The sequence below is a fragment of the Elephas maximus genome, chromosome 14 (genome assembly GCF_024166365.1).
Source record: "Elephas maximus indicus isolate mEleMax1 chromosome 14, mEleMax1 primary haplotype, whole genome shotgun sequence".
In the NCBI taxonomy this organism is placed as follows: domain Eukaryota; kingdom Metazoa; phylum Chordata; class Mammalia; order Proboscidea; family Elephantidae; genus Elephas; species Elephas maximus.
Genome location: NC_064832.1, coordinates 90462262 through 90475685, shown reverse-complemented (window position 1 = coordinate 90475685; position 13424 = coordinate 90462262). Strand labels below are relative to the sequence as shown.

The window sequence follows — 13424 nt, the reverse complement described above, 5'->3', positions numbered from 1 at the left end:
CTTTGTACTTGTTACAGTGGAGTGGTCTTGAGGTTAACAGACTAATTGGTGAGGTGGTTGGTTTGCATGGAGAGTTAGCAACCAAGATATTGTTCAGGCAGATGTCTTTGAACTTATTTAGTAAAGCTTGGCATATAAGCCCTTCCTCATTTCCCCTTCATTAACAGGCAACAAAGTGGATGACCATTTGGCATTTGATCAGCCATATAATTTGATCAGTGTGTCTGCTATAAATTTCCAAGGACTTCTGTCAAATCCTGTGAATTGGCCCACAGGGCAGCGTCTTTCTTTTTTCCAGAAATCTATGTGTCTACCAACATTTTATCTTTGTCACCAAAATTGTCAAGTACTATAAAGGGTCCAAGATTTCACATTATTTGCAAGCTAACAGATTAATTTTATAGATTCAAACAGAAGACATGAGACCCCTGGATCAGAAACAAGAGACTTTATTAGTCACAGACAAGACTGTAGCCACAGTGTCAGCAGATTTGTGCTACTCTCTGAGCCCCAATTTCCACAGAGTGACAAAGAGGGCCAGATGATACTTGGACACTGAGTGGGTTGTGGTAAGGAGAGGAAGCAAGGGTCAAGGGCCCAGCATGTTTTGAGCAAGGAGTAAACGTTACAGCAATCAGTGAACAACCCAGTCTCCTTCTGTCTCCGCTATCCCTCACAGCGTCTTCTTCCAGTCAGCAACCCTTTCCTCCTCTCTGAAGGGAAGTGTTTGGTATTACAATCTGGTCTCAATCATACCCCTTTTGCCACCCATTTTTGTATCAAGGAACCCTGATCCTTAGGGAACTGCTTTGCATCTACCTCAACTATGTGTGTGGGTTTTTGTTTTTTTGTATGAGAAGTTTCCCTCAATTAGTGGCCTAGTGCCAAGAAGTAGGAGAGAGAAGAAATGACCAGAGAGTTTCCAGCAGCCAACCTGTGGATGCCTGTAGCAGCTGAACTCCTGAGGACCCTCTGGCTGGGCTAGAATGTCTCTGTGGCTTGCTGACACAATGGCAACAGTGCAGATAATCATACTTAGGGTAATGTATAAAAAGGAAAAGGGCACAAATAGAAAGTTCTATTCCTGTTTATCTCATTAGGGCCACTAGACCCCCCCGTCTTCAGCTCTAGGCTGCCATTCCATTCTTCCCTTTCCCATCTAAATGATCTGTCTAAACAGGGGTACCCTAGAGTTTTATAGTTAAATTCTAGTATCTCTGCTTCTCTCTTTTGTTTTGGGGATCCCTGGTGATGAATGTAAAGGAGGAAACAAGCAGCTCAGGTTAGTTTGTTCTAGTTCCAAACAAGGTAGCATTTATCTTATTCTTTAAGGTCTGGTTCAAATTCTGTTGCCTAAACTATTCTACCCGTTGCTGTGGAGTCTATTCCGACTCATAGCAACCCCACAGGACAGATTAGAACTGCCCCATAGAGTTTCCAAGGAGCGCCTGGTGAATTTGAACCGCTGACCTTTTGGCTAGCCTCCGTAGCTCTTAACCACTACACCAACCAGGTTTTCCTAAACCATTCTAGCCACGCTAATTTCATTTGGCTGTAGGTACTAAATCTCAGTAGAAAGTATTCATATATGTAATTTGAAATTTATTAACAGTAATATTGCTCTTTAACTTTTTTGTGCTATTCTTAATCTCTTCTTAAATTGTAGATAAGACTTATACCTATGTCTTACCCTTGTATTATAACCCCGCAGTCTTAGAGTACATTGGTCGGACATGCTGGCATCCTCCAAGTTTTAATGACAAGATTATTTTCACTTATTCCTGTGTTGATTTCTTGGATATCACTGGAATATACAAAATGAATAATATAATAAAAGCTTGATTTTTCTGTTTATCTCTAATACCACTCATAACCATAACCAAACTTCAAATATAAATATTAAAATATAATTCTGTGACATTGATTAATTTAGTGTCATTTCCAATGTGTTGAATACAAAATACTAACATCCTTTTCTTTTGACTTTTTTTTTATAGAATCAGATTATTCTTACTACAATTTAATCCTGAAGAAAGCTGGACAATTCCTAGACAATTTGCACATCAACCTCTTGAAATTTGCTTTCTCTATAAGGGCATACTCTCCGACTGTTCAGATGTTTCAGCAGGTGTGTAAAAATACCCAAATTGTATTTGGCCGAGACATGCTAGCAACATTCATAAAGCTGACTTCATGTTAGCATTTGGTTCAAAAGGATCTATAAATTTTTAATACCTGGTTCTCTAGCATCATATTATTATTAATTGTAATATAATTTAGTATATTATGTAATTTTTATAGTTATTTGGGATAAGAAAATTATGAGGACAAATTGAAATTAGCTATAAGGAAAATTTTAACTTAATAGAATTTTTGCAACAACTTTGAAACATTTATTTTCTAGTATAAAGTTGATTTTATATTTATCTTTCATTACGCCCAGAGACATTTTTTACTTTAATTAGAGCTATAATTTAATAGTAGTCGATGACTTATTTTAATCAAAAGCATATGTGAGTTTTTAGAACGATGCTGTATTTATCAACTACGGTAGCTAACTGTGATCTTTGAAATCTTAGATTGCAGCTGATGAGCCACCACCAGATGGCTGTCACGCATTTGTGGTCATCCATAAGGAGCACACCTGTAAAACTAATGATATTAAAAAGCTTCTGAAGAAGGCCACCTCAAGGTAAACTAATTGTAGTCTGTTGTGAAAGAAGCGGTTTATCAAGATGAGGGTTGAAATAGCAGAAATTTTTTATAATATAAAAATTAAGTATTCTAGGACATTGTATATTCAAGAATGTGATCTTTATTGAAAATTTTATTACTGTTTCTCAGCTGATAGTCTGTGTCCTTTTCTAAAATAAATAAGTACTTTTCTCACTTTATCTTGATTAAATTTTTTTAGAATATAAATTGTAACAAAATGTTATAAAATATGAGATATATGCTTTTTTTAAATACAAGGTTTCCCCCTCCCCCCCAATAAGCACACAAAGCTCTGGATTTTTTGAAATGCGTCTCTTTAAATATAAACTGAATGTACACCAGGGGAATTAAAAAAAAATAATAAAAACCATAGTATAGATGGAGTTGCTTCGTTATAATGTATTCTTTTAAAAAACTTTAATATTTTGCAAGTATTTAAAAGATGCATATCAGAAATTAGAAGAAGATCATTAATTTGTAAGTGGTTTTTACACTGCAGTACCAGTTCTCACCTTCCATGCACAACACCCAGGTTTAGTTACCAGCCAGTACACTTCATGTGCAGCCACCAACTGTCAGTGGAGGCTTTGTGTGGCCACGATGCTGAACAGGTTTCAGAGGAGCTTCCAGACTTAAGATGGACTAGGAGGAAGGGGCTGGTGCTCTGCTTCTGAAAATCAGCCATTGAAAACCCTGTGGATCACAACAGTCTGATTGCCAACCAGTCATAGGGATGATGCAGGACGGGCAGCATTTCGTTCCATTGTGCATGGGGTCAGCATGATTGGGTACCAAGTAGATGGCATTTAACTACCACAATGGCATCAACACCTTCCAGTGTATACCATGTTGCCTGATTGTTTATAATTTAAAAAGTGATGATAGGTTTTTCTGTAATTGTGAAAGAGCTGTTTATATATTAAGCAATAATGTATATTTATTAAGCAGCCATGTGTATTTAGTAATGTATATCTAGTAATTTGTATTAGTACTTTTCTCACTTGTTGCAAAACCTTTTCTAATTTTTTCTTATACTTTTATGTTGATGTTAACGTATAGAAGGGCTTTATTTTTATGTAGCCAAGTATTATATGTGTGTTTGAGTGATTTTGACATTGTTTTTATAGTAACACAAATTGTCTCAAGCTGGAGATAAGAGATTTTAGTAATATTTTCCAGTAGTTTTCTTAAAAGTTTTTCTTTTGTTTTACATAATTTTTTTTAATCCACCTGTAATTTATCAAAAGGTAAGGATCCAACCAGATTTTTTTTTTTCTCAGATAGCCAATAACTATATTGATTATGTTTATATTATGGTTTATTTTCATAACAATTGTTCTTCGTTATCTGTTTCTTGTACCAATGCCATATTGTTTTAGGATTTATTGTTTTATAATATACTGAATATCTGATATGATAATTTCCTCTTCATCACTGTGCATTGTTCTCTAAAATTTCTTTGCTCTCTGCATGTGTCAGTTCTTCCAAATTAACATTAGAGTCCTTTTTTTTGCCAAAGTTGCTCCCCGCCAAAAAAGTCCTAAAAAAAACCCCCAAAATAGTCCTAGTAGGGTATTAACTAGAATTGTGTTAAACCTATTTGTTAAATCAATATAGATTTTTTTATGTTAAATCTATATTGACTTATCAAAGAACATGGTTATGTCTCTATTCATACCTACTTTTAAAACTTGAAGTAAAGTTTTATAATCTTCCAAGTTTTAAAAAACATAAAATGTTTTATTCTATCAAATATTTTTTAATTATTAAAATGAATACAAAGTTTTTGTAATTGGACTTACTGATGTACTGTGTTAACGTATTTTTAAATATTACACCTTCTTTGCATTTCTAGAGAAAACTACTCAGTGATGTGGGATTAATCGTATTTTTCTGTTGAATTAAGATTGCTTATGTTTTTGTTCTGTTGTGATCTGTAGGGTTTTCATTGGCTAATTTTTGGGTGTTGGTGGCCAGGCCTGCCTTCCTAGCCTGCCTGTGTCAGGAAGCTCCACTGAAACGTCCACCAAATTACCTTGCTGGTATTTGAAATACCCGTGACATAGCTTCCAGTATCATAGCAACATGCAGGCGACCACAGTATAACAAACTGACAGGTGGCATTTGCCTGGATCCTAACAACTATGGACAACATTACGAAGAATGGGAATTCCACAACATTTAATTGTGCTCGTGCGGAACCTATACATGGATGAGGAGTCACTTGTTCCAATAGAACAAGGGGATATTGCATGGTTCGAAACTGGAAAAGGCACGTGGCAGGGTTGTATTCTTTCACCTTACTTATTCCATCTGTATGCTGAACAAACAATCCGAGAAGCCAGACTATGTGAAGAAGAACGTGGCATCAGGATTAGAGGAAGACACACTAAAACAACCTATAATATATGAATGACACAACCTTGGTTGCTGAAAATGACGAACTTAAAGCACTTATTGATGAAGCTCAAAGATGATACCCTTCAGTATGGATTGCACCTGAACTTGAAGAAAACAGAAATCCTTACAACTTTACCAATAAGGATCATCGTGATAAATGAAGAAAAAATTAAGCTGTCAGTGGTTTCATTCTACTTGGAACAACAATTTATATCCACGGAAGCAGCAGTCAAAAAATCAAACAGTGTACGTCGTTGGGCACATCTGCCGTAACAGATCTCTTTAAAGTTTTAAAGAACAAAGATTTCACTTTGATGACTGAGGTGTGCCTCACGGAAACCGTGGTCTTTTCAGTTGCCTCATAGGCATGTGAGAGTTGGGTAATGAAAAAGGAATGCAGAAGAATTGATGGGTTTGAACTGTGATGTTGGCAAAGAATATTGAATATACCATGTATTGCCAAAAGAATTAACAAATCAGTCTTAGAAGAAATACAACCAGAATGTTCATTGGAAGCAAGTATGGTGAGACTTTGGCTTGCTTACTTTGTACAGGTCATCAGGAAAGACAGATCACTAGAAAAGGACATCATGTTTGGTAAAGTAGAGGGCCAGGGAAATCTTCAGTGAGGTGGTTTGTCACAGTAGCTGTAACAATGAGCTCAAACATACCAACGACTATGAAGGTGGTGCAGGGACAGGCAGCATTTCATTCTGTTGTACAGAAGATCACCATGAGTTAGAGATAACTTCATGACAACTAAAACCAACGGCAACACTTTCTTCTTAAAATTTCTGCTTCTGTTTTAATAACTGAGATTGGATATAGATTTATTTATACCATCTTTGATTTTTTTAGAGTTATTCTGACTTCCTAAATTAGGTAGCCACATTATTCTCACTCTGTAAGAGTTAATATAGAGTAAGATTTATCATTTTTTTTACAGCAATGGTAGAATCACTATGAAATTATCAACCCTAGTACATGTTTTAAGATAATTTTTTGTAACCTTCAAAATTTATTATATTGTTAGTGACTTCTGGTGTCAGGTTTTATGATTTTTACAAGTTTTGTTTTGTAGAAACATATTTAAGATTAAAAAATTAAAAAATGGAGAGGCAATTTACTGTGGGACCTGAGAGTTATTTCATGTTTTTCCTGGGTGTACCAAGAATGCAAAACCTGGACTGTTCTTTACTTGAGTCAGTTCTCAGGGTTGTGTTTGCGGGGAGCTCTTTTCACGAAGAAAGAGTAGGCTCATTTATTGCTTGCCGTGCAAGAGTGACTTCCCAAGCTCAGCAACCAAGTGTTCCTCAATTACAACATACACCCACTCGTAGTATCTGTCTAGGTCCCTGTTATGTCACACCCCCTCCCTCTGTGGGATTTAGGAGCAAGCATAATAATGCTCGTGCTCCTTGCTTTGCCATGAGTAATGAAGTCTTTTGTCTTTGACCCAGTAGTTTCATGTCTCTGCCAGAATCTATGCAACAATTAAAGGTTAGCTTATTAGTTTGTCAGTATGGTAAAAATCAAACCTTAGACCTTTCACAGTTCCTGAAAATTTGTGACAGGATGGAATGTTAACAGGCACATGGCTTTCTAGGATAATGACAAAGGCCCTGTGGGTGGAGGAGGAAAAAAGTTTGACACTTAAATTTCTTCCATACTGGCCTATGCTGCCACCTCGACTCTCTCAGCTCTTAGCTGGGTGATAGCCATCCCCTGATAGCTGTTGCTGTAGTCTCTGATACATGCTCTTTGATCCATGTTCCTATAGGAAAAGGTCCCTGAATTCATCTGATTGGATTTGGAAGAAGCTTACAGTGGGGAAAGGATGTTAAAATGATGTCTGGACTGATGCACTGTACTGTGTTTTGGCTCCCACATCTGAATATATCATTGCTGTATTACATGTTTATTCTGTGAACGTTATGAATGGTCGTGAAGTCCAGAGGGGATTCCTCCATTCAGAGAGCAGCACATGCACCCCACTCACAGGTGGTCCAGCAGAAACAGCATAGAATCCCAGGAGAAAAAAGGAAAATCACAACTTTAAAGACTTCGTGATTGTGTGAATTCCCAGAGAGGCTATTTTCTAGTACAACGGTGCCACATTCCTGACTGAGCCCTTAAAGACACCTTTTTTTTTTTTTTTAATAAAAAAAAAAAACCCAGCTTCTAAGCTGCTTTGAAACTGAACACCTCCCCAGTGGAGGCCTCAGTGACTTCACCCCTGACACCTCCATTTTAGTATAGATCAAGTAAGAGTCAATGACTAACAAGGATGAAGGGGTCTCACAAGTCTCTCTGGTCAAATGGGAACACTCAAGAGCACAGCAGGCCTGGCCCCAGCGTGACCTCAGGTTTACATGAAAAATGGCAGATACAATTTGAGGCAAACCTTTTACCCCTTTCACCACCTTAAGTCATGGGCTCAGTGGGGCCCTCAGTTCACAAGGGTTTCTCTAAACCTGTGTCAGGTTACTGATACATTTGCCTAAGTTAAAAACTGAAAACCGATGATATCTGTTGGGCTGCTGCTTGTTCAACCTAGCACCAGCTGTGTAAAGCCAAAAGCAGACGTTGCTTCCCTTAATGGACTGATCATTGCTACCTAGGCATTATGTATCTTTCTTTCCCCAGCAGTAACTCCAGATCATCCTAGTTGGTACAGCCTCGTTGTAGTAGTCCTGCCAAAAAGGGACCTCAGAAATTCAAACTTAATTTCAGTTCAGCCTCCTGGATTCTTTTGTTGGATTGACATGGTCCTAGATCATGAATAACCACTTCATTGAGTACATTTCTGGCCAAGTCCTCCTACAGCGGCCCATGCAGGCCAAGGTGAAGGATATAACAAGTCTTTGTAAATTTTGTAAAAATTTCCTTGTCCCATTTGGCCGTTAACAAAATAAAGGTCTGGGTGCAAATAGGTGATGACTAGAAAGATGATGAACTTTTGGTACTGGGGATTCTGGAGTGAGGCATTACTTTTTATCCTCCAAGGGTTTAAATCAGTCTTCCTTTGCTTGGGAGGGAGACACTCTGTCTTCCAAGGCTGTTAACTGTACAAGCATCCATAAAAGATGGTCTTGAACAAAGCCGTCCCTGCCTTCCTCACAAGCTGTGCAAAAATACAAGAGACTTGTGGTGAGCTTTTTTTCTAACGAGGATTAGGAAATACTGTGAACTGAACTTAATGACGATGAAAATGTCGTATCAGAGTTGATGACATGCAGCTAATGCTGTACTTAGAAAAAAATTATATACTTATGTGCATATATTAGAAAAGAAGAAATGCTGAAAGTCAGTGTTGTAAGCATGCATCTTAGTATCTTAGAAAACATGTACAAGCGAAACCCCCCAAAATGTAAAGGGAAATAATGAATATAACAGAGTTCATGGATTAGAAAACTCAATAGTATAAAGATAACAGTTCTCCCGGAATGAATCTGTAGATCCAGTGTAAGCCTGATTGAAATCCCTCAAGCCTGTGGCAATTTTAAAATGTACTTGGAAAAGCAAAGTATAGTGAATTGTCTAGGCGGTTTTGAAGAAAAAACCAGATCACGCACAGTATTTAGATATGATGACTTGCAACAGCTATTTAAACTGTTTGGTATTGGCACAAATTGACCAACAGAATAGTACAGAGACCAGAAATAGACCTTTTGGTTTATGACAAAGATGGCACTGCAGAAGAGAGGTGTTTAATCAAATGAGGCTGGGTCTGCAGGTTATTCTTAAAGAAAAAAAAAAAAAAAGAACCTCATCCCTATATACACTATACACTAAAATGAAGTTTAGGTGGACTACAGAGCAAAATATGAATGACATATAAAATAAAGTCTCTGGGAGATGATTTAGAAAAAGTTTGTTAAAACACCAACACCAGTGTTTTAATTATTTATTTTGTTTGCCTTCCTTTCATGTAGATCCAAGTTTGCATTTGGTTATCTTTTCCCTTCAATCTGAAGAAGTTCCTGTAGCATTTCCTATTGATAACAAATGCTCTAGCTTTCATTTCTTTGAAAAATCCTAGCTTTTGGAGGGATATTCTTGCAGGATATAGACGTTTGGTGGTTTTCTTTCAGTGTTGCTTGACCTCTAGCTTAGAGATACTGTTTCATTTTTTCTGGAATCCATTGTTTCTGAGGAGACATATTTTTCATACAGGGGAATAAAATCATGACAATAGTCATGATTTTATTCCCCTGTATGAAAAATATCTTTTTATCTCTGTTTATGTTTGATTTTCGGTAGTTTGATTATGGTCTACCTCATTTTTAGTTTTCTTTGCCTTTATCCTGTTTGGTTTCACTAAGTTTGTTTTATATTTTAATGAAATTTGAGAAATTTTAGCCATTATTTCTTCTGCTCTTTTATTCTGCTCTCGTCTCTTCTTCCAAGTCTTTTACTACATGTATTTTACTCCATTTGATACTGTCTTTCAGATCCCTGAGTCTCGTTCATTTTTTCCCTCAATCTTTCTGTTTCACAGATTGGTTAACTTCTCTTGGCTTGTCTTTAAGTTAGCTTTTTTTGCCATTTCCTGTCTCTGGCCCTTCTAGTTAATTTTTCATTTAAATCATTGTATTTTCGTTTCTAGAACTTCTTTTATGGTTTCCATTTCTTCGCTGAGATATTTTATCTCCTGACTCACTTTCCTTTAGTTCTGAGAACAGAATTTCCCTTCTTTTTTTGAGCTTACTTATAATAGCTGCTTTGAGGTGTTTGCTTTATCTAACATCTGGAACATAACAGTGTTGGTTTTTATTGAATCCTTACTTTGTTTCAGTCACATGTTCCTTTTTCTTTTCATGTCTAGTACTACTTATTATGTATTAGACATTACTGATGATATGTTATAGAGACTCTGGATTCTGTCATCTTTCTCTTAAAGAATGTTGAGTTTTAGTAGGATGTTTAGTTACTGGCTAATCACCTTGAAATTGTGTAGCTTTTGTTTTAAGCTTTTTTAGAATGGATATGTCCAATATATTTCCCAAGCCCCTGTAATTTGGTGTGACTCAACCTCCAAGTCATCATTTGCTGCAGATCTTGACAGGTCCTGGGTTTAGGCTGTCTTTGACCTTGCCCTAGGCTAGGGTGTGATCCTTCTTCCTAAAGTTTGACCTTTCTGGTATTTTAGTCAGATGCCTGGGTGTTGTCAATGAGGTTTTTCCACCAGGGCCTCCAGTGTTGCTATCGGGTGGGTTTCAACTGCCAAGCTTTAGGTGAGTGGTTGAGCACAAACTGTTTGCGCCGCCCCAAGAGCTGAGTCTAGTACAGCGCCTGACAAAGCGTCAGTTGAAGTCTTTGTTTATTATTGTAGGTCCAGATCATAGGATGCTTCTATTACGTTTGTCTTCAAAAACTTACTGAGTCGTTGTTCATACCAAGTACCATACTCTCTGTATACAGCAATGACTATTTTTTAAGTGTTTGGAACCCATTTTCAGGATGTATAAGCTATAATAAAAAAAAATACATTCTTTCAAATGAAGAAAACAACTTCTATTTCATTAATAATATGCTGCCAATATATGTATTGTTTAAAGATAGTCTTGTGGGAAAATAAAGCATTTTTAAGATTTATTTTTGGGGTAACAAAATTTCTGTAATTTAGAAGTTATATGCACATAGTCACCACAGGCAGTTTAAGTTCTTTTTCTCTGATGATGTATGTAATCCTTTAAACTTTTGATAAACAGAAATTATAAAGTATCGTGGTATATTTTTGAAATCCTCGTATTTATTAACTTTAAATTTATTTAAAATTTGCATTTCATTTTCATTTCAGGCCCAGACCTTACCTTTTTAAAGGTGATCATAAATTTCCTATGAACAAAGAAAACTTACCAGTGGTTATTCTCTATGCAGAAATGGGTACCAGAATCTTTGGTAAATTTCACAAAGTATTGTCTGAAAAAGCTCGCCGTGGAGAAATTCTGTATGTTCTTCGACATTATATTCAGGTCTGTGCTTATTTTTTCCAAGTTTATTCTTGCTGTGGAAAAATAACTTTTATGATAATTTCATTACTAGATTTATATAATAAGTTTCACCAAAAGAGTCACTTTTCTTGTATTTGTTTTACTTAGCACAACTGTTAAACATGTGAATTTTACATGGAAAAACATATTGGGTTTCTGTGTCTGTTCTAGGGGGTATGACATTTTTAGCTCTTTCCCCTGTAATATATCTGGCTCAGATTTAAAACTTGGATAAATATAAAACTTATTGCAGTAATGTGTATAAAATCAACTAGGACTCACAAATATAACTCTTTTTAATGTAAATGTTTCATGATGGTGAAATCTGGTTTACTAGCTGCACTGATAACCCAGTACACTGATAGTGTATCTTAAAGTCCTAAGCATGGGATAGGAATGCTCTCAACCCTATTTCTTCACATAGCTGACCCTCACATTCAGGTTTCCGGTGAACTGCGTTGTATTATCCCCCACCCTTCCTGCCTCCCACTGCCATCATACACTGTCACATTAGTCTGTTTTAAAGACTTCATAGCACATATTACTATGTTGTTGTTGTTGTTGTTTGGTGCCCTCAGGTCAGTTCCAACTCATAGCGACCCTGTGCGCAATGGAATGAAACATTGCCTGGTCCTGCACAATCCTCAGAATTGTTGTTATGCTTGAGCGTGTTGTTATAGCCAGTGTTAGTCCATGTTGTTGAGGATCCTCCTCTTTTTCGCCGACCCTCAACTTTACCAAGCATGATGTCCTTCTCCAGGAACTGATTCCTCCTGATAACATGTCTGAAGTATGTGAGACACAGTCTCGCCATCCTTGCTTCTAAGGAGCATTCTGATGTACGTCTCCCAAGACAGATTTGTTCATTCTTCTGGCAGTCCATGGTGTATTCAATATTCTTCACCAACACCATAATTCAAAGGCGTCAGTTCTTCTTTGATCTTCCGTATTCATCATCCAGCTTTTGCATGCATATGAGGCAATTGAAAACACCGTGGCTTGGGTCAGGCACGCATTGGTCCTCAGGGTGACATCTCTGCCTTTTCACACTTTAAAGAGGTCTTTTGCAGCAGATTTGCCCAATGCAATGCATCTTTTGATTTCTTGACTGCTGCTTCCATGGGTGTTGCTTGTAGATCCAAGTAAAATTAAATCCTTGACGACTTCAGTCTTTTTCTCTGTTTATCACGATATTGTTTATTGGTCCAGTTGTGAGGATTTTTGTTTTCTTTTTTTGAGTGTAGTCCATACTTAAAGATGTGGTCTTTGATCTTCATCAGTAAGGGCTTCAAGTCCTCTTCACTTTCAGCAAGGAAGGTTGTGTCATCTCCCTAACGCAGGCTGTTAATGAGTCTTCCTCTGATCCTGATGCCCCATTCTATATATAGTCCACTTTCTTGGATTATTTGCTCAGATACAGATTGAATAAGTATGGTGAAAGGATACAACCCTGATGCACATCTTTCCACACTTTAAACCACGCAGTATCCTTGTTCTGTTTGAACAACTGCATCTTTTTTTTTTTTTTTTTTTTGGTCTCATATAGTTTTTTTTATTATTATTATTGTGCTTTAAGTGAAAGTTTACAAATCAAGTCAGTCTCTCACACAAAAACTTATATACATCTTGCTACGTACTCCCAGTTGCTCTCCCCCAATGAGACAGCCTCCTCCCTCCTTCCGCTCTCTCTTTTTGTGTCATTTCGCCAGCTTCTAACCCCCTCTGCACTCTCATCTCCCCTCCAGGCAGGAGATGCCAACATAGTCTCAGCTGTCAACCTGATCCAAGAAGCTCACTCCTCCCAGCGTCCCTCTTCATCCCATTGTCCAGTCCAATCCCTGTCTGAAGAGTTGGCTTTGGGAGTAGTTCTTCTCCGGGGCCAACAGAAGGTCTGGGGGCCGTGACCACCTGGGTCCTTCTAGTCTCAGTCAGACCATGAAGTCTGGTCTTTTTACGAGAATTTGGGGTCTGCATCCCACTGCTCTCCTGCTCCCTCAGGGGTTCTCTGTTGTGTTCCCTGTCAGGGCAGTCATCGGTTGTAGCCAGGCACCATCTAGTTCTTCTGGTATCAGGCTGATGTAATCTCTGGTTTATATGGCCCTTCAAACAACAACAAAAAAAATTTTTTTTTTCCAGACAACTACATCTTGATCTATGTACAGGTTCTTCATGAGCACAATTAAGTGTTCTGCAATTCCCATTCTTTGCAGTGTTATTCATAATTTGTTATGATCCACACAGTTGAATGCCTTTGCATAGTCAGTAAAACACAGGTAAACATCCTTCTGGTGTTCTCTGCTTTTAGCCAGGATC

At 37.4% G+C, this 13424-nt stretch overlaps 1 protein-coding gene across 4 annotated transcripts in view; it reads left to right on the top strand.

Moving 5' to 3' along the window:
• The window catches only part of UGGT2 (UDP-glucose glycoprotein glucosyltransferase 2), a 186417-nt gene that overhangs the window by 19928 nt on the left and 153065 nt on the right, over positions 1-13424 (top strand). For 3 of the 4 annotated variants that reach the window (XM_049853119.1, XM_049853118.1, XM_049853117.1), the window contains exons 3-5: positions 1998-2128; positions 2580-2692; positions 10919-11093. In XM_049853119.1, coding sequence (XP_049709076.1) covers positions 1998-2128; positions 2580-2692; positions 10919-11093 — 419 coding nt within the window. Of the gene's footprint in view, positions 1-1997; positions 2129-2579; positions 2693-10918; positions 11094-13424 lie in introns of those variants that run through there. The other variant, XM_049853120.1, reaches the window with a different exon arrangement.